We start from the raw sequence: 25,618 nt of genomic DNA, 5'->3' as shown, positions 1-25,618 counted from the left end.
GGCTGTTTTTCCTGTCCTGACCGGATGAATCATTCTCTGTCACTTTAATGAGTAAAAGAATGATAATCAAAGTAAATAATTCAATCTTCATTCCGTTGGAAGGGCACGAGACGGCCGGCATGGTGTCCGTGAGAGCCGTGTACGAGATCGCCCGTGTGAAAGCGGAGGACGAGTGCTTCAAGCTTCGGAACACGTCGCTGGAGAACGTGGTCAAAAGCATCGTAGGGTCGGCACGCTCGCTGGGCATCAAGGTGGTCAATGAGTAAGTGGCGTAACCGTGGCACAACCCATTGTGTCAGTCGGCGCCAGAAGCTTCGAGATTGGCCGAGTCGAATGTTTGATCGCCACTTTTAATGAAGTTTAAGCACAACTGCGCCCACCCACGTAACAGACAAAGAAATATTTATAAGAATAAGGAGTATTTTCAAACGATTGCACCACAACGGCACCAATATGCTGGACAAGTATATTTGTATGTGTAAGAAAAAAAATGTATATTTTTCAGATAAATTGTATTTTTCAAATCCTAATATCACAAGAAAAAATAGTTTTGTAATTAAAGCGAAATTGTTTTCATTATTAATATTGTGACAAGAAAGAAAACTTATTTTCTCAATAATTTGTCATTTACAAAAATACAGGAAATTTGGGGGGGGGGGATAAATATGACAATAGTTACATAAATTCAGGAATAAACTCATATTTATATTTGAAACATATTTTCTAGATAGAAAATAATATTTTCAAAATTAAAGTCTTAATATTGTGAGTATTAATATATTTCCAAAAATAGTCTCATATCTGTTTGAAAATGATGTGTTAATGTAGGCCCCATTTTGGAGAAAATCTCGTTCATTTTGGAGAAATCTGCTTTTACATATTCTTAATTAGTACCAATATTATGAGAACGAAGTACTATATTTATAATGTGTGAATACATTTGATTTGAGGAAAAACTTGTAGAGTAGAATGTCAGAATATCAGAAGAATAAATATGCGTATTTTTTTTGGGGGGGGGGGGTGGAGTATTAAAGTCATTGCAGTATCACACAAAATAAGAATTATTCTCCTGAATAAGTGTTTATATCTTGTTAACCTAATAGCATAAGCAGATTATTTTTTAAACTTAATGTCACAATATCAATAAATGCATACATGTTCAAACCTGAAAAGTCATATTTTCAAGTCATAAAGTCGCAAGATTAGATTTATTGAGTCTTCGCTATCTTAAAACCTTTATGAGGTGTATAAGATGTGTTTCGATTCAACAACAATACGATTCAACAATACGGTTGATCTGCAGTGGTTTCTCTCATCCCACCCCACCCCCACCCCCCCCAAATAGCAAAACCCCTACGTCCCCTAATCCTTCTTTTTGTTTGTGTGTTCAGCCTCTCCGCTGACGAGTACAAAGTGTTCTTGGAGCAGCGAGAAGAGAAATTGAAGGCGGACGCCGCGGCGGCTGCCGAGGCTGCGGCTGTGGCTGAAGCCCCACAAAGCAAGAAGAGATAAAACATTCAGAGCGTTTCCGCGGCTCCTTACTGACACCTAGCGGCCATGTGAGCTGCTACACTGCCCTCCATGGAAAGCCCGAGCAGCGTTTGTTCCATGTCGTCCGTGGACTCGTACACTCTTTGACCTCACTGGTATAGACGATTCCTTGCACTAGTAGAACAGGGGGGGGGGGGGGGGGGGTTGTTGTTTTTTTGTTTTTTGTTTTTACCACTTCTGGGCATTTCTGCATAGGACATCCACATCTGCTAGTGAAGCGTTCAATGCTAATAGCGATGTTATAATGATGCACTCGTGCACAATTTTAACTCACTAGTGTCCTACTAAAATGCCAACGTTGTCCCACGAGTGTTGACAAAGAGTGTTACGAGTACATCGACCTTAAGCATTCTATGAAGCTGTGGTGGAATTAATAATGTTGCAAATGTAACAGTAGTTTTCTCGTAAGGTTTAAATGGCATTTTGTTTGCCCATGTCGTTCTACTCGTGCACTGAATTTCCTTACCCCCCCATTCCTATTTATACACATTGTATACAATACCAACACTGAATAAATCCAATTCAACTCTTTGCTGCGTCTTATTTGACTTGAATTTTCTCAGACTTACATTAAAAAAAATAATAAAAAATCATTGCACCTTCGAAGTTTTCCACAAGGTAACGGTGTCATCAAGCTTCAAAGTTAGTCGTGCACGTCACTCCATACGTTCATTCATTCATTCATCTTCCGAGCCGCTTGATCGTCATTAGGGTCGCGGGGTGTACTGGAGCCTATCCCAGCTATCTTCAGGCAGTAGGTGGGGGACACCCTGAACCGGTTGCCAGCCAATCGCAGGGCACACAGAGAGAAACAACCATCCGCACTCACACTCACACCTAGTGTTCAATCAGCCTTCTATGCATGTTTTTGGAATGTGGGGGGAAACCAGAGTACCCACAGAAAACCCACGCAGGCACGGGAACTGGCACTGTGAAGCCGACGTGCTAACCACTGGACTACCGGGCCGCCCTCACTCCATACGTGAGTATGACAAGTGTGTTTAACTTCAAATTTCACAACATTTTTTTGTCTTTTTGTTTTTTCAACAAACAAAACTTGCATCATAGATGTTTTACACTGGTGTCGCCCCGAAGTCTGACATTTGCTTCCCCCTCACTCCATTGGTACAATTGACTTGAAATTTCTCACTCCGTCTTAATTTGCTTTAAAAAAAAAAAACACACATAACTACAAGTTCCGCCAGCTTGAAAAGAAAGGACACTTGCTGTCTATACATTTTGATGTGAATTTTTTTTATTTTATTTTTTAGAAACCTTTAGAAAAAAAAGTCTTAAAAGGTAAACTTCACTATTTCCTTGTTTCCATTTTGTGTAATTTGTGCATCAGCTTCATGTGCTATATAAAAGAAGAGGAAACGATGTTTCAACATTTTAGCCTCGAATTTCAAAAGGATGTTAATTTGATTCCCTCCCTGCGCCATGCCCGTCATGTTTATTTTTTGCCTTTTTACTACGCCGGACTCGATCTCAAATAGTGCGTTTTTTGTTTGTTTTTTGACAGATTCAATTTATCTGTTTGACATGGCGTATTGTGCAGTTCCTGTTTCGAACAGATGATGGCAGCAGTCGACTGATTCACTGAAGACTGCTGAGCTGCTCAACTCGACTGTTCCACAAAAGTCAGTATGGAGTTTCAACGTACCGGTACGTTCATTTTTCAGGGTAAAAAAAAACATATTTTATACAAGTAATACACCGTTCAAATATTTGCGGTCACTTGGAAATGTCCGTGTTTTGTTGTTGCTGAAAGTAAAGCGCTTGTGCAGTTCTCCTCTTGCTGTATTACGTTTGATCTGTGAAAGTCATCTTTAAATACTTCACAGATTTTTTTTTCTATTCCTATTTTTTTATATACAATGTGTTTTTGAAAAGCATTTCAAGATTCAGTGTGATTACAGCATGTAGGAAGGATCATGTAAGGCTTCAATTTGAACACTTCCGATATTGTATTTTGTATGCAGTCTGTTTGCTAAATTTTTGTGTGTTGAAATACCTTGACAATTAATTTAAAAGGTGCGTCTTAATCGGTGAACATTTGTCTGGTATGCGCAATGAACGAGGGATCACAAGAATTCAAAATACGGTCCAGACATTGTTCGTGTACTTCTGCCATGACCCGCGTCAAATCCCAAAATTCTGATTCTACTTTCGTTTTTAAACGACCCAATTCGCCTCTCTGTTTGAATCATCACAGATGTGTGCACAGACCTGGTTTCAATGAAGCTCCTCAATTCACTTTTCACGATAATATATAATAACAGAGGATATGTTAAAAAAAATTAATGCAGAATGTGCATGGGAGTGATGGATATTTAGTTTATTACTCTCCACCTCCGTAGTATACGTGCAATGATGTATATTTGATGCCCGTGTTATGTAACTTTTGTGCTTGACCAAAAAGGCGGAAATGCTCCGACAGTATGTTAAACGATTGGATTGCCTGTGCTGCCTCACATTGTCCCACTTGCCTCATTTTACTGTACCTCTAAATTTAGCTTCCCCTCACTCCCCACTTTTGTCTCCCCCCTCCTTCTCCTTCCCCCTCAACTCCTCTCTTCTTCTCTCCTCCCTCTTTCGTCACCGCAGCCCTCCCCGGCCCGAGCTGCGGAATGGATGCTGAGAATAGAGCGTGGCACCGGAATGCCTATATATGGAGCCCTCCGAGTTGCAGGTACGCCGAGGCAATGAGGAGATTTGTAAAAGGAGCCATGTGTCATCATCATCATCATCATCATCATCATCGGCATCAGCGTAGGCGGGAGGCGAATGCGTGCGCACGCGCGCACGTCGCTACCCCCTCGTGCGTCACTCTGAGTCAGATGGCGTCTCATTCTGTCTCGTCACGCGTGTGCGTCAGCGCTGTTGCCGAGCGAACCTGGCTCGGGGGGGAAGAAAAAGGAGGACTGCCGACGATGAGGAGAGGAGGAGGAGGAGGAGGAGGATGACGACTACGATGATGGTGATGATGATGATGACGAGGATGCGGGTGCTGATGCTGAGAAGCGAGTGATGTTACGTCAGAAATAGAAATCTCTCTCCTCGTATGGTTCACATTCACCTTGGAGAATAACGACATATGCTACGTTCACATGTCACACAGCCCCGGGAGAAGACTAGTAGAACAATACTAGTCATGATGTGTCACACAAGGGTGGCCTCGTCATTAGGGATCTCAATTAAATTCTCAAAAGGCTTTTCATACAGCGATCTGAGCATTTATTTTGATGCGCTGTTCGACTAGCGCATTCTCATCCTTCGACTCGTGTTCTGAATTTTCTCACTTCTGAGGAGAAGGAGTGTAATTAGCAGAGTGACAAGGGCACGTGGGGTAGATCAACGGAACGTTACTAGGAAAAAAAAACTGCACTCACCGGCGTCAAAAGAGTAAAATTGTGTGATTCCACTAAAGTACTAGGAGCACACATTGGTCAACGGAAACACAGTTCTGGCTCATTTGTCACATGTCAGATGAGTCTGCCAAAAAAACAAAAAACAGGAGAATGAACACACAGTCGAGTGTGCTGAATTGTCTTACTAGTGAGGACAAAGAGCCAACGAGGACATGAATCTGAACCCTTTCAGGGATAGCGGTCACTACAGTGGACAGCTTATCAGGTTATCATTATTTGTGCATGAGAGGGTTAAGAAATCTTCCGTTGAGACGATGCGGGCGCTCGGTGGGGACTGACGACACCTCAGTCGCATTATAAGTGCACTTTATTATAAATGCGTTTGTCCACATTCAAATACACTTATAAGCAACACAATAGAACACTGGTCCACAATGTCCATTCTGCAGTTAATTATGCTTAATATATTCATATTTGATCCCATAAAAATCTCTCTCTCTTCATATATTTGCTATGTACAAACCTCCATATAAATGTTTACAACTTTCTGGGAGAAAAAAAAAGATATTCACATGTCACACATACAAGTCATACAAGTGTACACGTGTATTGTACGTATTAAGTTAGCCGTTTAATAGCTAGAACGTAGGAATCAATCCTTTACTTGACCGTAGACAACTCTACGTGAGCGTGTCGACGCCGTGGGAATCGGAGCGTCCTCAAGCCACGTCGCTTGGTAAAGTCAGAGAAAGAAAGAAACAAGTAGCACCAACCCCCTCCTTTCCCCTGTTTACTAAAAACATGATTGTGCCTCACTACTAAAGTCCCCCCACATGTCATTTTTGTCAACAAAAGGACAAATGTGATAATTGCGGGAACTGCTATAAGCTGCCAGCAGATATTCGGGTTGCAAAATTGTGGGAATTTTTGGAATAGAAAATTTTTCATGGGAAGCAACGTGAATAAACCGACAATTGACAACATTTAAAGTTGGATCTTCTTAGGCAGCGTAAATCAAGTTGGAGAAAATAGATTTTGTGCAGTTTGAAGCTCGACCAAAATCATCACTTGGAAAATTTCAGATGTGCCACCACTTGTGCAAGGTTGAAAAAAAATTGCAATTAATGTACAATGAGAGGGACCAAGCTAGGCTGCAAAAAGAGAAAAAATCAAATAAAACAGCAACTATGTGAGTTTTTCAATTTATGTGATGACTTTCCATGAACATCCTCTCAATTCCAAATCGAATTCCCATGAAAAATTTACATTTCGGAATGTCTCAAAAATTTCCCGTCTTAACTTCCATAGAAATCTGCTGAAAAATTTCCACCCCTTTGCAACCGTATCGGATATGACCCCCTTCCCTCCAACACCGATCCCCGACCTGAAGAGTCCACATTCAGAGTCTAAATGTACAGTACGACGAAAGAGCGCATTGGCAGCATAAACCAGCATCTCTTTACATGCTTTTTTTTTCCAGTTTGTTGCACATCACAAACATCAACACAAGTTGAGATGTACAGACACGTATGGAATGTTAAAGGTTTGCAAGCCACAAACTCAGAATTCAGAAGCCGGGAGTGTGCTTTCAATTCCGCATGTGTTCAAAATGTCACACTGGAGCACCTTTTTGAATTTTGAGTTTGCTGAACGTCAGGCAAAAAAGTGCTAGAAGTCATTAAATCAAATTTCGATTAAAATAGCTTTGTTTTTGTTTTTTTTGTCGTCCATGTTCACAACAGATATTTTTCACTACGAGTGAATACAAATGCATGTCTGTAAGTTAAACAACGCTTAACGAGTTCAGACGGCCAATCTGAAGCGGCAGACACCACATGGACTCAGGACTCAGTCAGTCGGGCGTCCATGTTGTTATTTTGGTTCTGGTTGTAAATGTTTGCACCAGGTTTACTAGCGCACAGCGTCGTGATGGAACAAAAAAAAATTAGAAAGCCCATTTTTTTTTTGTTCTCGGGAGAGACATGTAGGCGTCAGTCCTTTATACATTATGTATATTTATACACTTAAGTATGTTTTACTTTGCAGTAAAAGTATGTCTCCACAAAATATGACAATATGCCATACTTGATGAAGTAAGTCACAGACTTATTTTAGAACGGAGGGATGCTTCCACTCCCATCTGTAACACAGACACACACACACACAAAGAGGGAAAGAACAAGTCAGCCGTGCGCTCATGTTAGGAAAGAGGAGGAAAAAAAACGGAATAGAGAGGCTCTTTGAGAATTCAAATGACTTAATATCTTGGTAACTGAAGGCCTTTTCACACTGCACTTAGCAACATGCGGCGCACCATCGTGGAATCCATTCTTTAAGGACTCAAGAACCGAATGCTGTATATTCAATTCGGGAGTGCACTTCTGCTGACATCAGAAGGCGCATCCAATAGGAGGGGAGCCGGTCGAGTGATATCAGAGTGCTGACGGCAAGAGACCAACCGGCGCCAAACGCCTCCCTGGTATGTCTTAGCTGGATGCTATGCAAGTACTTCCAAATTTAGCATCTGAATGCTGTTGTCCTTATGTGTTGCCATACGGTGTGCACCCAAAAGACTAAGTTCAATGTTTAAAAGGCCTTTGATCGTTAACACTAAACTGATAGCTACAAAGTACGTCATCATAAAATCAGCTGGAGCCATCCAAACGACGACAAGAAAACGCAATCTAATCAGTCAAGAGTTGGTATTAAGCAATTTAAATACAGTATTCATAAAAAGTTCGGGCTATTGAGCTTTTGGATGACATTTCAGGACGAACCTAAAATGCACGAGACACTTTTAAGGTGACTGTAATTTGACCATCGCCAACCTTGAATGTCAAATTGTTTCGGTTCTTTTCATGCGGCTTGTTATTTTTGAATGGGAAGCTAAATGTAAAACTTTGCAACAGATGCATGGAATTTTCCAAAGACACCCACATTAATGTCTTTCTGTGACTGTTCCAGTCATTGTAAACATTTGTAATGGTGGCCGCGTTACTGCATGTGCGCACGAAAACTGAGATTACTACGTGACCATCTCAGGAACCATGCAAGACGTGCATGGTTCACACGGAAATGCAAACGCGTCTTGCGATTTATGTGTCACCTCATCGGATTTCAACAAAGAGACTGGTAGAGACACAGAAAGAAATAGATGTGGATGTCTTTGGGAATTTCCATGGATCAAACACCGACTGTGAATCTTGACATTCGGTTCGCCCTCCCAGCAAAATGATTGTTTCTGTGCTTCTTGTACACGCGCATTGAAAAGTTTGCAGTAAAGTTGATCCGAAGGGTCTAGCGCATTGTAGAATCATCTGGAAATTTCACCTCATAGCCCGATATCCCGAACTTTTTTGGTAGTAGTATCAGTGAGACGAAAGTGAGGTAATTTGTAAGAAGATACAGAACAAAATGTATCCATCCGGATCTCACCTTTGTGGAAGCACTGTGGCGATGGATGACACTGGAGTTGATACAACTCAGGTTGTTGCCCTAAACCAGGGGCGATCGAGGCACCTGCCCCAAACATGGGCTCTAGCACGGCCAGTTCCTCCAGGAGGGACTGAGTGCAGGAGGCGGCGGCTGCAGGGGAGGCCGCCGGCGTGGTCGAGGCGACGGCGGCGGCGGCGGTAGTGGGCCTCGGCGAGGCGGTGAGGATTAGCGGAGGAGAAGCCGGTATGGAGGAGCACAAGGACACAGGAGATGATGCCACCTCCATCTCCGCCGCTTCCTCCGCCGGCTCCTCCTCCATGGCAACCTCCTCGCTCTCTCCGCACCCGTCCGCCGAGTTAGGTTGCGCCGATTGGACGCTACAGAATTGGCCCGCTCCCTCAAACTGGGAGGCTTGTTGCCAGCACATTGGTGTGGGAGGACAGATCGGGCTGGAGGGATCCGGGATGGGAATGGGCGAGGGGGACTCGGGCGGTACGTCTTGCAGGAGGGTGTCTAGGATACTCTCTTCAAACAGAGATGTGTCATCCGGCAGGAACGTGGGAATATCCAGGCCGCACCACGCTTTGATGGGATAAAACTCCCGAAGCGTTTGGACCGAATCGACTGTCTCGACGGGAGCCAAGAAGGGGGATGGAGGGTTGGACAAGGGGGACATGGATGGAGGGGACAGCTTGGACAAGAGAGGGTCCAGATAAAAGCCCTCTACCAGGGAGCTGATGTGCTGGGCCAGCAAGGAGATCTCCGCCCTCTCCTTCTCCCGTTCTCTGTCCAGGGAGAAGAAGGGGAGGCAAGGCTGTTTTCCGGGGGATGCCTCGGGGGTGAGGATCCCCTCTGGCGGACACTGAAGAGGCCCCAGGGGCACGTCCACGTAAAGCGGACCCCGAACCTCAGGAAGGGTCATCACCGTGCAGTCGCCGTCTCCCGGGCTGTCCGGCGTCGGGGGTAGTTTCTCGTACAGAGCTCCGCAGCAGGGATCCGTCGCGAAGAGCAGCTCTGTGGAGGGGGTGGGAAGGCTGAGGGGGAGCTTGGTAGACATGGTGGTGGGGGGTGCAGGGCTGGAGGCGATGGTGACTGGCGGGGCCCCGGATGAGGCGGAAGCAGCCATGGAGGTGGTGGCAGTGGCCGTGGTGGCGGACGGCGGCGGCGTGGTGGTTCCAGTGGGGTCGAAGCTGAAGTGGGGCTCCTCGAACGGGAAGCTAGCCCCTCCAATGTGGGGGGTATACGGAGGCGTGCACACAAACTCTTTGGTCTGCTGAGCTTGCGAGCTGGGGATGGGCGGCAGCGGCAGTGGGAGAACCGGCAGAGGGGGGTCCAGCTCGAAGGAGGGCGGCATGAGGATGTTTTGGGTTAAGAAGTCCAAGTCGGACACCGTCTCCACCGTGACCGGCGTGGGAGAGGGGGCCGCCAAGGGGCTGCTCGCGGCGGGCGGCTGGAAGAAGGCCTCCTCCTCCAGAGAGGAGATGCTGGAGCGGGGCTCCCCTTCCGTCTGCATGGCCTCGGCCGCCGAGCCGGCCCGTTCGTCCGAGGAGGCCACGCTGCAGGCCGCCGTGCTGAAGTCGAAGGACTGGCCTGACAAGCCGCTGCTGCTGGGAGTGAACACCTGGTCGGGGCTGGACAGGGTGTCGGGGGACTGGAGGCTTTCCTGCTGGGGGGGGCCTGAGCTCAGGACCAGACTGAGTTGAGTCTGCTCCATAGTCAGCTGTTGACGCACTGACCATGCCTCTGAATCACTGAAATTGAAACACAATGAAAACTGTTGGGAACTGAATCGGTATCAGATAAGGTTTTGGACTGTTATTTAGGGGAAAAAGCAGTGCTTTGGCGCCATCTTGTGGCATATTGGTGCCGATGGACTTTGTTGAACTGTGTTGAGTAGCTTCGTTTAGGCAAAAGTAATGCTTTTTATACCACCTTGGTGCCAAAGGACGATGTCGAAGTGAGTTGTCATTCACACTTGTGGACCAATGAACTATGTTGAAGTGAGTGACTTCAGTTCAGTACTTTTCTGCCATCTTGTGGCATCTTGGTGCCAAGGAACAATGTTGATAATTAACTGAAGAGTTGCATTTGGACGAAAGAATAGCATTTGATGCCATCTTGGTGCCAAGAAAGGATGTCAAAGTGAGTTGAGAAGTTTCCTTTAGACAAAGGTACTGCTTTGGGACCACCTTGTCAACGTAGACCTTAAGCTGTCATATCTTTCAACGCAGTGAGAATTTACTCATGTCAAATATGCGCCTTGGCTCAAGAACTGTGGTGAGAGCATGTTGCGTTTTCGCAAATCGTACGAGGCAGTGGCGGCGGCGGCGGCATTGCGTACCTGATCACGTAATTGCTGCTGGCGACGGGTACGTCTCCGGATTGTAGCTGGAGGACCATGTAGAGCCAAACCCACGTCTGGTCGCGAGCCTGCACACGGACCACCATCTCTCCTCGTCCCTCTCCTCCCTCTCGCACTGATGAGTCACAGTGCAATTTCGTAAGCGCCTTTATCATCCTCATTTTCGGGTTATTTTTCAGTGAGGCGGCAGGAGGTACAGTGTTCCCGTTGGCATGTACACGTGGGTGTTTTGTGAGCTGACACTTACGAAGGCTGCGATGCTGAGCGGAGGCGTGCGCCAGATCATGCGGGTGGAGGAGGCCGTACCAGGAGCGGGATCGCAACGCCGCTACGTCGTAGCCGAGGTAAGTGCGTACGCTGCGGGGGACACGTTCAATTAAAGGATGCGGGCCAATATTAGGCCGCCATCTGGCAAGCTTCCATTTCCAATTTCATATTTCTCACAAATCCATAAAATATTAAATCAAAAATACCGTATTGGCTCGAATATAAGACGGCCCTGATTATAAGACGACCCCCTCTTTTTCAAGACTCAAGTTTGAAAAAAGACTTTTTGAACACCAAATTAATTTTTTGAGGAAAAAAAGGATGTTATTTTCTCTAATTCAAATCTTAATAATTTGAAAAGTTAAATATGTAGACAAAAGTGCAATCACATTCGTAAATGAATGGTTTCTGGTTTTTGAAATGTAAATGACTTCATAACTTCTCCTCAGCTGCCGGATAACCTGGCCGATCTTCGACCCACTTTTCTCCAGATTGTCGCTACGTTTCTCCATTTTCTGTTATCTCTTCTATTATTTTCTTTCTTACCACTATTTTTTATTTTTCCTCTTCGTGCTACGCTATTTTTATTTTTATTCTTCGTGACAGGTTCACTTTGGCCCAGACAGTCAAGTTCAGCATTCGCTTCAATGATGTCTGGCGCCATCTAGCGTCGTGAATGGGTATCATGTCTAGAATATAAGACGACCCCCACTTTTTCAGTCTCATTTCAATGCAAAAAAAACACCGTCTTATATTCGGACCAATACGATACAACTTTTCTCCTTGGTGTCTCTCTTCTATCCCCAGTTTCTTCTCAAAATACACAACTTTCAAAATATGACTCTTGAAATGATACTTTTGTCCTCCCAATTGGATACAGTAACCCCCTAAGTCATTTTTTGTATCTCCAAAGTGACTATATGTTTCTGAACAACTATTCCTGTTCAGTCTTGTCACTCCGACTTGCGGCGTGTACCTTTCGTGTGCGGCGTGCAGCCTCAAGTCTCTGCCGTGCTGGGAGTGAAAGCCTTCCAGGAAGAGGTTGGCGTCGGCCACGGGAGGACCGCTAGACGTGCTCTCCGCTCCGAAGCGTGTGAGATGGCTTTCCATAGGGGAGCAGAAACACACCCAGACTGGATTGGCGGTCCAGTAGGATCCAGCCGCGGCGCTGCTGGCGGCCGGCACGGACAGGCGGCGAGCTCGGATCAGGACCGGCTTGTTCCCGGCGCTCTGCCTGCGCACCGACTTGGAGGTGTTGAAGCGGCAGCGGAAGAGACGATCTGTCACCGAAAAACCAAGAGAAAGGTGGTGAGAACTAAACGAACCAGTTTATTGGCGCACATGGCAATCACAGAAGATCAACACCGCCACTTACCCATCTCGGGGGAGGCTCCGGCGGACAGATTATTCCTGACAGTCAGCTGATCCGAAGCGTCGATGATGTCATACACGCTGTCTCCCTGCGCCACCAGGTCCACCTGACACACAAGCAAGTGTGATCCCGCTGATCTTCCAGTAGACGGATGGACGGACTCACCATGGAATGACCCAGGTGGTCGGAGACGGCATCGGACAGGTAGAGCAGTTTCCCCTCGGCGGTGAGCAGCATGAGGAAGCCTGGGAGAGCCTGCAGGAGGTCAGACAGCTCGGGCAGGGACAGGAAGCGGACACTCGGCTCCACCGATGCGCTTCCGGCCTCTAGTTAAAAACAAAACAAAACAAAAAACTTTTCATTGGGGGCGTCATGGGATTTCAGCACCAAGGATAGAGACGCTAATCAACGCACACGTAACATACTCGATCTAAAAACAAAACATACTTTCCAAACATAATCATGAATGGTGGCCAAATAATCGGACAATAAAATTCACATAAATGTATAGATTAATAGCAATAGGTTAATATATACATATATAGGCGTTGATAGATCAATAGATATTTTGCTTTTGCCCCCCCCCCCGCCCCCCCAAAAAAATCGAAATACTGTCGTGTGGATTTAAAAAAAAAACATAATGAAGGCGAGTTCAGCACCATGGATAGCGACTAACAATGAAGTGAATCTGTTTCCAGGACCCTGGACAGAGTTTCCTTGCTATCGCGCCAAAAAACACTTGTTGATGCTACTTCTCACACACACACACACACACACACACACACACTGCAAAACTGCACTTTTCCCCAACCCTCAAACAACCCCCACCCCGCAAAAAAATAATAATAATAAATAAACACACATGGGGAGAATTGAGACGTTCACACTGTGATCAATCCCACACCTTAAAGGTACACATCAATACTTGAGTGTGTGTGTATTTATGTTTTTACGTGTACTGCATTGCATCATAAATGTGTGAGGGTTTGTATGTATGTATGCGCCTTCGTGTATATGTGCCTATGCATGTATGTTTGTGTGCGACTTTTGCCTCAGTTACACTTTATCTTTACATTGTCAATATTTGATAGCGCGTTTATACATTTTTTTTGTATTTCAAAGTATCAATGGGGGAAATATATTTTTTTCACATTCTGCTAAATTGCGAGTGTAAAAATGATCATGATGATGATGATGATGATGATGATACTTCTACGGGTCGTCTTACCCGGCGGCGAGAAGAAGACGGATTTCCTGGTGTACATGCACGCGAGCGACATGATGTGCAAGTAGGACAGCTTGGCTTTGTCGGCGTCGGAGATGGGCAACAAGTCCTTGAGGTTGCGGATCTCGGCGTTGATCTGGTCCCGTCTGGCCTTGGAGGCTCCTTTGGTCGAGCGGTACATGCTTGTTACGGATAGCCAACCCCCACCCCCACCCCCCCTGGAAAAAAAAATAAAATAAGGGCAAAGGAAGTCCCGCTGGAGGGCACGCGCGCGCGCTCGCCGGTTATTGGACTTTGTTCATGGCTGGCCTGCGCTGGGCTCGATCCGCTGACAGTGTGTGAGGGACTCTGCTCGCAGGTGTCTTATATAGCCTGGGAGCGAGGGGGGCTCCTCGACGCGGCCGCCGACGTAACGAGGAAGGACGGGAGGGGAGGGGGGGGGGACAGCTCATCCGAATGGATGCTGCGAGCGCGGAGCTCCTCTGGCTCCCTCCCTCCTTCCCTCCTCCCTCTCCGGCGCGGACGTCAGCGCTCGCCTCTCCCCGCCGATGACGTCGCGATGAAACGGGGAGCTCCGGCCACGCAGAAAGCCCGATTTGGACAAAACCGAGTAAGGGGCGGGGCCTAGCGTAAAAACGTAAAACGGAGTCACCCGGTAAGGAGGGAGGGAGACGCGCCGCATCCGAGGACAGGAACGTTGTTTACATGTCAATGCGTTTAGAGGAGGCATTTTGGCTCCCGTATGAGCAGCTTAGCGAGCGTCTACCCGTCTTTCATGCCATCTTTCCATCTCTCACTGCTATCTCTCTCACGTCCATCCATCTATCTTGCTGTCACAATTCTATCACCTGTCTCTATCTTGGTACATTTCTCGCTGGCTTTCACTCTATTTTCTATCTTTATGTCAATCTGTCTTTCCATCCTTCTATTATTCTTTCCTTCCATCGTTCCATCTTTCAGCATTCTTCCTACCTTTCTGTCATTCTATCTCGTGCTGTCTATCTACCACTCTTTCTCCGATTTCTATTCTGTATCTTTCTGCCCATCTTTCTACCATTCTATCCCATTTGTCTGACTGTTTAAAAATAAAAATCTTTTTACCCTTCAATCTCTCTCCCTGGCTATCTTTCTACTGCTGTATCGTTCTCGTTCTGCCTGTGTGTTTGTCATCTTTCTGTCATTTCATTTGTCTTTTCCTCTTTCTATTGCGCTATCATTCTATCTTTTTCTTTTTTTCTTTCCATCTCTCCATTTCATTATACATCTATATTTCTGTACGTCTGTGTCTTTTCTATATCGCGTCATCTATCGACTGACCTCTCTCTATCAAGCCTAACATTTAATCTATCTATCTATCTATCTATCTATCTATCTATCTATCTATCTATCTATCTATCTATCTATCTATCTATCTATCTATCTATCTATCTATCTATCTATCTATCTATCTATCTATCTATCTATCTATCTATCTATCTATCTATCTATCTATCTATCTATCTATCTATCTATCTATCTATCTATCTATCTATCTATCTATCTATCTATCTATCTATCTATCTATCTATCTATCTATCTATCTATCTATCTATCTATCTATCTATCTATCTATCTATCTATCTATCTATCTATTCATTCATCGCTTTTCGCAAATACTGAATGTGCCGCTGGATAATCCTTCCGCTGCGATGTTGAGAACGCATGAATGAAGGAGGAGGAGCCAAGTCACAAGTGGAATGAATGAAGGGGTGAACGGATGGGTGAAGGACGAAGCGATGCATGGATGAGGTGCATGTGAGAGAAGAGTGTGTGTGTGGGGGGGGGGGGGGAGAATCTAAAAATAGATTGAAAGATGCATCCTACCGATGAGGCACACACAGGCGGGGGGGGGGGGGGCGGGGGCGATGGGGGGCTGCTGCATGGCGCCCCCTGCAGTTACTCTCATGTTATTTATAGACTAGGAGGAGCATCTGAATGGACAAAAGGAAACAGAACTAGCACCGTTTCTCATATTTTGGTTGCCTCTTCGACGGTATATCATAAAAATAAACGCGTAATGAGAGCTTTGTCATTGTCAATCCAAAGTAATCTTTTTTTCACGTTTTCTTCAGACAGAATATACAACCCAGTACAGTTTTAGTGTTGGGGCTCATTAGACACGTACACCCAATGTTGTGTCTCAATTCAACTCAACTGTATCCATCCATCCATCCATTTCTCCTCACAAGTGTCGCAGGGGGGTGCTGGAGCCTATCCCACCCATCTTCAGGGAGTAGGTGGGGGAGATTCTGAACCGGTTGCCAGCCAATTGCAGGGCACACAGAGATGAACAGCAATCCGCGGTCACACTCACACCTCGGGACAATTTAGAGTGTTCAATCAGCCTGCCATGCACGTTTTTGGAATGTGGGAGTAAACCCAGCGAAACCCCACGCAGGCCCGGGCGAACATGCAAACTCCACACAGGAAGGAGCCGGGATCGAACCCACGACCTCTGCACTGTGAGGTCAAAGCATTAACCACTGGACCACCAGAAAAGGCTCCATCCCCTCTGAGCCTCCGTTTAGTTCTTGGTACCTCTAATAGTGTCTGGTCCACAGATTTCGAGGCACAGGGCAGGGCGGAGGAGCTCAGAGAGGTAAGGTGGGGACAGGCCATTTAAACATTTGAGAACAAATAGGATCTTACAAAGAACTCTAAAATGTATAGAGAGACAGTGAAGTTATTCCAGTCTAGAAGTTGGTGCTCCCTCTTATGAGTACCAGTCAAGAGGCGAGCAGCAGTATTCTGGACCAACTGGAGATGCTTAATGGAGGATTGGCTGACTCCAAAGCAGCCTTGCTATTATTACATGTGTAAGTGTTCCTAATTTTGTGGCTGATGCACGTATCTTCGACTTCTGTCATTTGACTGAAACATTGCGAAAGACATATTTGAGTGTTTTGTTAAAATAAAAACACCCCAAAATTGAATACATTGATTTGCATTTATTTTTTAAGCTGATTTGATAACAGCAAGTTGAAAATGAATTGGGCTAATTCACAGCATGCAATCCTAGTCTCATTCGGCCACTCTATTGCGCAACACTTTAAACTCGAAAAGGTGCAATGCAGGCTCATTACATTTCTAATAATATGCCTTATGATGTGTGTCGCTGCGTGGCAATGACATCACTCTCACTCGCTCGTCGTGAATCCGTCAATGAAGTCCGAATCTAAGGTCGAGCTCATTCAGCTTTTGAATGGACCCAAGATGAAGTGACTCATGCACATCCTTTGTGTCACAAACAAAAATAACATCACAAGTGCTCCTAATTACAATTACAATTGCATGGCCTCCAATGGCAAAATCAGCATAATTATCTTTTTTAAAACAAGACATATTTTCAAGCAGCTTTTGAAGTGGGTGTTGCAAATCACAGAGAAAGGCCAGCAATTTCATTAGGTGTTTAGTTAAACCTCGTTCATCATGAAGGATATCTCCCAGACTCACCCACGATACTTTTGTATTCCTTAACTCCAGTTTTTACGCTGTCAAGAGTTGGGAGACTATTTGATAAAATCATTCTGAGGAAGTGTTTCATTGCCCAAAATAAATGTTGCAGTAAAAATATTGTTCACAGTTCAATATAAGTGCAATATAAATATAGCAATATATTCATTCATTCATTCATCTTCCGAGCCGCTTGATCCTCACTAGGGTCGCGGGGGGTGCTGGAGCCTATCCCAGCCGTCTTCGGGCAGTAGGCGGGGGACACCCTGAATCGGTTGCCAGCCAATCGCAGGGCACACAGAAACGAACAACCACTCGCACTCACACTCACACCTAGGGACAATTTAAAGCGTCCAATCAGCCTGCCACGCATGTTTTTGGAATGTGGGAGGAAACCGGAGCTATAGCAATATATTTGTTGAATAAAAAAAATTGCAATAGCATAGAAAACACAGCATAAGGAAGCTGTGCTATTTACAATGGTTACAGGTTTTCACGTATGTTTATTCAGCAGCCAGCCCTTCAATCAAAACAGATGTGTGTATTTTGTGGCCCATCCCTGGTCTACCATACTCAATCTAACAATAGCTACCATATCAATCTCTCTGTCCATCTAGATTAGAGAGCCTTACGAAAAGAAAGCGGTCCCAAGTCAGAACTTATGTAAACGATTCATAAATGTAACTATTACATTCATTGACTTTTCTTTTTCTTTTTCAAATCTGATGCGATTTGTCTGCTGCTTGTATGTGGCAGTAGGAGGTGTTGCTAGGCAACAGATTAGCCCCCCCCCCCATCTTTTTTTCCAAGAAACAAAGTGTAGACCTTGAAATCCGTGGGTGTAAAAATAAGCACATAGAGGGGAAGAAAAAAAAATCACTTTGCTGGAACTTATTTCTGTGAGTGTGCTGTCCCTCATGTCTCTTTTGTACAATGGTGTCCCTAAAAATAAACCACTTTTCGACTTATTTATAACTCATAAAATCCAAGACAATTCTCTGGCTCAAAGCCTCACACATACCCTCCAACTCTTCATTCTCATTTGATGACTCCCACGTCACTCACCAGGCCAGGCCCCGCCTTTTAAAGCCATACACACTCAACGTCATTACATTACAGTCGAATGTGAGAATGGCGACCCCTTGCGGACAGCAACGCTACCTTCGCCTCACACGTACATTTTGTTGGTCCCATACATCGATGGGATAATCGGTAGGATAGTGGATTCGAAAAAAAATACTCCATCGGCATTTCCGGTGACGCGGGTGTATTTTTTTATTTATACGTCATCAGGCGCCGACAGGTATGGCAGCCTCGGTCACACGCTCCCTAGTATTATCCCTGTTTTTGTTATTTTCGTTTGTTTTTGGCGACCCTGAACGGCTTACTTACACGAGGGAAAAGTTGCTGCGCATTGGGGAGTCTACGCTCGGTCTTTTTTCACCAGCACACGAAAATCCACAAGGTTTTTCGGAGCTAATCGCGAGCGGAGCGGCTGCGCTGTACGGAGCATGGAGACGCCGCCGGAGGAGGGGGAAGCGAGCCGGCGTGCTCGTCAAGCTCAGGCAGCGCGGATTTCGAACCCCGCTCCCATCGATCCATCTTGCTAATCTACGATCTCTGCCAAACAAGATGGACGAACTTATTCTCCTCACAAAGACCAACAAAACATTTGCACGTTCTGCTGCGCTCTGCTTCACTGAAACCTGGCTCAGTGACCGCCATCCAGATCCCGCGCTACATCTACCCGGCTTCCGCCTTCTCCGAGCCGACCGCGACACGGAGCTATCGGGGAAATCGAAGGGTGGTGGGATTTGCTTCTATATCAACGAAGAATGGTGCACTGATGTCACGAAGCTCGACGCACACTGCAGCCCGGACCTGGAGTCGCTGTCTTTAAACTGCAAGCCATTCTACTCGCCACGTGAGTTCACCTCCTTTTTACTAGTCGGTGTTTACATTGCGCCACAAGCTAACGCTAACACGGCGATACAAACGCTAGCCGAACAAGTAAACAAACTCGAACTAAAATACCCAGAGTCACCCCTGATCATTTTGGGCGATTTTAATAGAGCACATCTTAACCGTGAACTTCCCAGATATAAGCAGCACATAGACTGTTTCACCAGAGAAGGCAACATTCTAGATCACTGCTATACAACAATCAAAAATGCATACCGATCGGTCGCCCGCGCAGCATTGGGTCTTTCTGACCACAATTTAATCCACTTAATACCTACATACAGACAGAAACTCAAATGTGTTAAACCGGTTGTTAAGACTGTGAAAAAATGGACAGATGAAGCAAAGCTAGCTCTACAAGAATGCTTAGATTGCACTGATTGGGGCGTCTTTGAAACTTCAACGGGCACACTGGATTAATACACAGACACTGTAACATCATACATCAGTTTCTGTGAGGACATGTGTGTACCAACGAAGTCCTTCCGCTCCTTCAACAATAACAAGCCATGGTTTACTCCCAAACTCAGGCAACTCAGGAAAGAGAAAGAGGCCGCATTTAGAAGTGGAGATCGGGCACTGTACAAACATGCCCGAAACCAATTGACAAAGGAAATTAACATCGCAAAGAGAAGCTATGCAGAGAGGCTGAAAAACCAGTTCTCTGCTAACGACTCTGCATCTGTATGGAATGGCCTGAAAGCAATCACTAACTATAGAATGCCATCCCCCCAAACAGTGAACAATAAGGGTTTTGCTAATGAACTAAACATGTTTTTCTGCCGATTTGAAAAGGACACCCCCATTTCCCACACACACCCACCTCTACCAGAAACCACTCTACCTAGCCCCCCACCCTCTTTTTCTCCACTACAGATCCACGAACAGGACGTGAGACGGCTCTTCAAGCAGCAAAAGATCAAGAAAGCTCCGGGGCCCGACAAAGTGTCCCCCTCCTGCCTGAAAGTCTGCGCTGACCAGCTGGCTCCGGTCTTCACACAAATCTTCAACAGATCCCTGGAGCTGTGTGAGGTCCCATCCTGCTTCAAACAGTCTACCATCATCCCAGTTCCCAAGAAATCGGCAACATCGGAACTGAACGACTACAGGCCTGTCGCCCTGACGTCTGTGGTCATGAAGTCCTTTGAACGCCTTGTGCTGAATCACCTAAAGAACGTCACTGGACCCCAGCTGGACCCTCTCCAGTTTGCCTACCGGGCAAACAGGTCTGTGGAAGACGCAGTCAACATAGGTCTGCACTACATCCTCGAGCACCTCGACAGCACAGGGACCTACGCAAGGATTCTGTTTGTGGATTTCAGCTCTGCGTTCAACACCATCATCCCGGAACTCCTCACCCCCAAACTACTCCACCTCGGTGTGTCCCCTACGATCTGCCAGTGGATCCTCAGCTTCCTGACGGGACGGACACAACAGGTGAGGCTGGGAGCAACAACATCATCAATACGCACTACCAGCACTGGTGCCCCACAGGGATGTGTCCTCTCGCCTCTGCTCTTCTCTCTCTACACAAACGATTGCACCTCAACAGATCCAGCTGTCAAACTCATAAAGTTCGCAGACGACACCACGGTCATCGGTCTCATCAAAGACGGCGACGAGTCTGCGTACCGCCAACAAGTGGAGCAGCTGGAGCTTTGGTGCGGCCGACACAACCTCGGGCTGAACACGCTCAAAACTGTAGAGATGATCGTGGACTTCAGGAAACATTCTTCTCCTCAGTTGCCCCTCACACTATCCAACTGCCCTGTGTCAACCGTCGAGACCTTCAAGTTCCTGGGAATCACAGTCTCCCAGGACATGAAGTGGGAAGTCAACACCATCTCCATCCTGAAAAGGGCCCGGCAGCGGATGTACTTCCTGAGGCTGCTGAGGAAGCATGGCCTGCCACAGGAGGTGCTACGACAGTTCTACACTGCAGTCATCGAATCAATCCTGTGTTCTTCCATCACGGTTTGGTTTGGGGCCGCCACAAAAAAGGACAAAATCCGACTTCAACGGACAGTTAGGACGGCAGAAAAAATCGTTGGCACCGCCCTACCCACTCTTGAGGACTTGCACACTGCAAGAATCAAGACAAGGGCACGGAAAATCCTCCTGGATCCCCCGCACCCTGCCCACCACCTTTTTCAGCCACTCCCCTCAGGCAGACGCTACAGATCCATGCGCACCAAATCCAGTAGACACTTGAACAGCTTCTTCCCTCTAGCTATTAACTCCTTAAACAGTCACTGACAGTCACTCTTCTTGCACCACAAAATGGTACTTCAAAACTAGTGGTTACTCTAAAATGGTTCAATGATTTTGTTGTTTACGATGATACTAGTGCAGCGTGTTATACCGGAGACAAATTCCTTGTGTGTTCTACATACTTGGCCAATAAAGATGATTCTGATTCTGATTCTGATTCTGATTCTGATTTCTTGACATTTTTGTCACGTTACGAGATGAAGATCGATTGTGAAGTAATCCAGATGATGTTTGTGGCACAGCTTCATGCTTTCTTGTATTGATGGTTTGCAGTCCACTGCTGCTTTTGTGTGTGTGTGTGTGCGTGTGTGTGTGTGTGTGTGTGTGTGTGTGTGTGTGTGTGTGTGTGTGTGTGTGTGTGTGTGTGTGTGTGTGTGTGTGTGTGTGTGTGTGTGTGTGTGTGTGTGTGTGCGTGTGGCTCCAACACATTTGGATTCCTGTCCAAACTTGCAAGTTGCTGATGCTAATGATATGTATTCTGTCAGCATGATGCGTGATGGGACGATGACTAAAGGTGAGCAGGAACATGTTGCTCGCTCTGAATCTTTGCATTTTTTTTTTGGTGTTGTTGTTTCTTTTTATGGCTTGAAAGTCACACCTTTTAGCAGGACAGCTGCACGCTGTCACAGCCAAACACGGGACTCTCAAAGTGTCCGCTGCATGCGCGTGCGTACTCGTCAAGAACACAGAGTTCGTGTTGATGAATGAGGGTGGAAAGGACAGAGAGAGAAGAGCGAAGGGGTGACTAAAGCCGCCATGGCCAGTGTGAATATGTGAAAACAAGAAAAGCGATGGGCCGGAGACACAAAAGTCAGTCAAAGTAAGGAATCGATTGATCAACTTTTTTTTTTTGATTGATTGATCAATTTAATTATTAATCATGGGCGGCCCGGTAGTCCAGTGGTTAGCATGTCGGCTTCACAGCGCAGAGGTTCGATTCCAGCTCTGACCTCCCTGTGTGGAGTTTGCATGTTCTCCCCGGGCCTGCGTGGGTTTTCTCCGGGTGCTCCGGTTTCCTCCCACATTCCAAAAACATGCGTGGCAGGCTGATTGAACACTCTAAATTTTCTCGAGGTGTGAGTGTGAGCATGGATGGTTGTTCGTCTGTGTGTACCCTGCGATTGGCTGGCAACCGATTCAGGGTGTCCCCCGCCTACTGCCCGGAGACAGCTGGGATAGGCTCCAGCACCCCCCGCGAACCCTTGTGAGGATCGAGCGGCTCGGTAGATGAATGAATTATTAATACTTGACCAATGAATACTATGAATACTTGACCAATGTAAGCATGGAAAGGAAGTGGTAATGTGAAGTTAAGCATGCATTAACTTATTTTATTGTTTGGTTTGTTTAACCCTTCAGGGACAGCGGTTACTACAGTGGACAGCTTATCATGTTATCACATTATAGATGATCAGAATTGGTGCATGAAAAGGTTAAATCGATGATTTCTATGCGCCCATATGCTGTTTAGGAATTACACTGCAGTGCTTGATGTAAACCTGAGTGTGCAGAGCATATTTGCAAAACATGACCCAAATCCATTTGTTGCTTCATCGCATCCAAATAACATCATTTGAAATCCATGTACATCAATTTTTGTTCGAGGTTGTCAATGTAGTGGACAAAGTGTATGAGATGTTGCCTCCCACAAAAGTCAAGTTTTCAATGTGCAAGTGGTGAATAAGATGTACACTGGCACCTCCTCCTCTTCCTCCTCCTCCTCCTCCTCCTCTTCTTCTTCATCTTCTGCTGCTGCGGCTGTGTAGCCTTGCACCTTGTTCTTTGTGCTTTTTCAATAAGAGGTTTATTTTTAGTCCCTGGGCAGCCGACGAGGAGGCAGGCGGGCAATGCTCGCCCAATGTTTTGCATCAGCATACCTGTGCGTGTGTGTGTGTGTGTCTGTGCGTGTGTGTGTGTGTGTGTGTGTGCTCTTTTCCCCGTAGAAAATATGTGTAAGTTTCTTATTTGTTATGTTCAATTCGACAAGTGGAAATTCGACAAGTGGAAAACACACAAAGTTCCATGTGAGTATACACGATATGTAAATATGCTTTAATTAATTATTCATTCATTCATCTTCCGAACCGCTTGTTCCTCACTAGGGTCGCCGGGGGTGCTGGAGCCTATCCCAGCTGTCTTCGGGCAGTAGGCGGGGGACACCCTGAATCGGTTGCCAGCCAATCACAAGGCACACAGAGACGAACAACCATCCACGCTCACACTCACACCTAGGGACAATTTAGAGTGTTCAATCAGCCACGCATCTGCCACGCACGTTTTTGGAATGTGGGAGGAAACCGGAGCACCCGGAGAAAACCCACGCAGGCCCGGGGAGAACATGCAAACTCCACACAGGGAGACTGGAGCTGGAATCGAACCCGGTACCTCTGCCCTGCGAAGCCGACGTGCTAACCACTGGACTACCGGGCCGCCCTTTAATTAATTACATTTAAGAAAAAAAACAATTTGTTTCAGGAAGAAAATCATTTATTATGAGCAAAAATAGGGCGGCATGCTGGACTGGTTAGCACATCCACCTTACCGTGTAGAGGTGTGTGTGTGTGGGTTCCTGTGTGGAATTTGCATGTTTCCCCCGTCCCTGCGTGGGTTTTATCCGGGTAGTCCGGTTTCCTCCCACATGGCAAAAACATGCACGGCAGGTTAATGGAACACTCTAAATTGTCATCATGCAGGAACTGCCAACAGATTTTAGCCGCATTGGAAGTGAACTCGAATCAACTTTTCGGGTGCCACTGACTTGTGTGTACACGGCAGCGCCTACACGCGCACACACTTACCCATTGCCACAGTGGTGCTGATGCAGGTGTTGCCATGGAGATGTCACATCGACATCTTCCATGATGAGAGCACTCCACTTTTTCATTGATACCGTCGGCTCCCCCTCCTACTCCTGCTCCATTATTTTTAATTTTAGTTTTTACAAGGAACACAAATGCAGGTCAATGTTGTTTTCATCCATACACTGCGCACACACGCAATATACGTAATGTCCATGTATGTACGTATGTAATGTGTGTTCGAAGAGTATAGCATGCACACATGCATGTCATACTCTTCTAACTTATTATTCAGTCGCTCACAATTAACTCCTTCACTCATTTCCACTGACCGACCAGCCAATCGACTGACTGACTGACTGACTGACTGACTGACTCACTCACTCACTCACTCACTCACTCACTCACTCACTCACTCACTCACTCACTCACTCACTCACTCGCTCTTTCTCAAACTACTAACTAACTCACTAGTACCTCCTCACTCACTTATTGCCAAATAATGCACTTACAAACTTATTATTCACTCATTCACAAATAACTCCCTCACTCATTTACTAGCAACTCCCTCATTTAAACTGACCGACCAACCAACCAGATGACTGACTGACTGACTGACTGACTGACTGACTGACTCACTCACTCACTCACTCACTCACTCACTCACTCACTCACTCACTCACTCACTCACTCACTCACTCACTCACTCACTCAGGACAAACCGGTGAATGTGTGTCATTCACTCAGATACTGGTTGTGCTGTTCTACGGCACTTTTGTCTGTACACTGCACTCAACCTCATTGTTGTTGTTGACACTGTGAGGACATGAAGCTGTGTGTGTGTGTGTGTGTGTGTGTACGTGCGCGCGCCGCCGTCCTTGGCCATTCACACGTACTTTCACTCCTGATTCATGAAGAGTGACGACGTCCGATGCCGCTTCATCACGGTGATGGTCATGCGCTCTATTTTTGACTGGCGCTCCAAATAGACGCCGGCAGCACACTTGAGTCAAGCAGCGCAGAACAAACTAATTCGTAAAAACAAGTCGTCTGTTTTGATCACGTTGCCTTGCAAAACGCACAAAACAACAATGATCGTTTCTGACCATGACACTTGTTTTGCTTGTCTTATTTCATTTTCAAAAATCAAATAAAATATGTATACTTATTCTATTTCAATTTCTGCCACGTGTGTCTTAGGAATTTACATTTCAGATATTTTCCTCCCACTTAATTTTTTTTAGACATGATTTAAGCTTTTCAAAATGTTTGAAGCATTGTTACGTTGCAGGTGAAATTGACCATTTTAAATAAAAATGTTCTTATGATTTAAATTCGACTTCTGCATCTTTCGCTCATTTTATTTGAATTTTGTGAAAAATAATATCATTTCGGCCGCCCGGTAGTCCAGTGGTTAGCATGTCGACTTCACAGTGCAGAGGTACCGGGTTCGATTCCAGCACCAAACTTCCTTTGTGGAGTTTGCATGTTCTTCCCTGGTCTGCGTGGGTT

At 45.9% G+C, this 25,618-nt stretch overlaps 2 protein-coding genes across 2 annotated transcripts in view; one reads left to right on the top strand and one right to left on the bottom strand.

The window, feature by feature from the left end:
• mrpl11 (mitochondrial ribosomal protein L11) overlaps nt 1-2,082 on the top strand; it is a 62,840-nt gene extending 60,758 nt beyond the window's left edge. The window contains exons 5-6 of the mRNA XM_052073893.1: nt 103-262; nt 1,392-2,082. Of these exons, the coding sequence (XP_051929853.1) occupies nt 103-262; nt 1,392-1,512 (281 nt within the window). The 3' untranslated portion in view covers nt 1,513-2,082. The remainder of the gene's footprint in view (nt 1-102; nt 263-1,391) is intronic.
• A 3,189-nt stretch (nt 2,083-5,271) lies between these two features.
• npas4a (neuronal PAS domain protein 4a) lies at nt 5,272-14,219 on the bottom strand. Its single transcript, XM_052066505.1, has 8 exons — nt 13,587-14,219; nt 12,524-12,684; nt 12,362-12,464; nt 11,963-12,266; nt 10,967-11,076; nt 10,699-10,834; nt 8,358-10,108; nt 5,272-7,062 (listed from the first exon to the last, which is right to left on the bottom strand). Exons 1-8 carry the CDS (start codon nt 13,762-13,764, stop codon nt 7,034-7,036), a joined length of 2,772 nt encoding a protein of 923 aa, XP_051922465.1. The 5' UTR covers nt 13,765-14,219; the 3' UTR covers nt 5,272-7,033.
• Nucleotides 14,220-25,618: the final 11,399 nt, after the last annotated feature.

This window comes from Hippocampus zosterae, chromosome 1 (assembly GCF_025434085.1).
Source record: "Hippocampus zosterae strain Florida chromosome 1, ASM2543408v3, whole genome shotgun sequence".
Taxonomy (NCBI): domain Eukaryota; kingdom Metazoa; phylum Chordata; class Actinopteri; order Syngnathiformes; family Syngnathidae; genus Hippocampus; species Hippocampus zosterae.
This window is presented reverse-complemented; position numbering and strand designations above follow the sequence as displayed.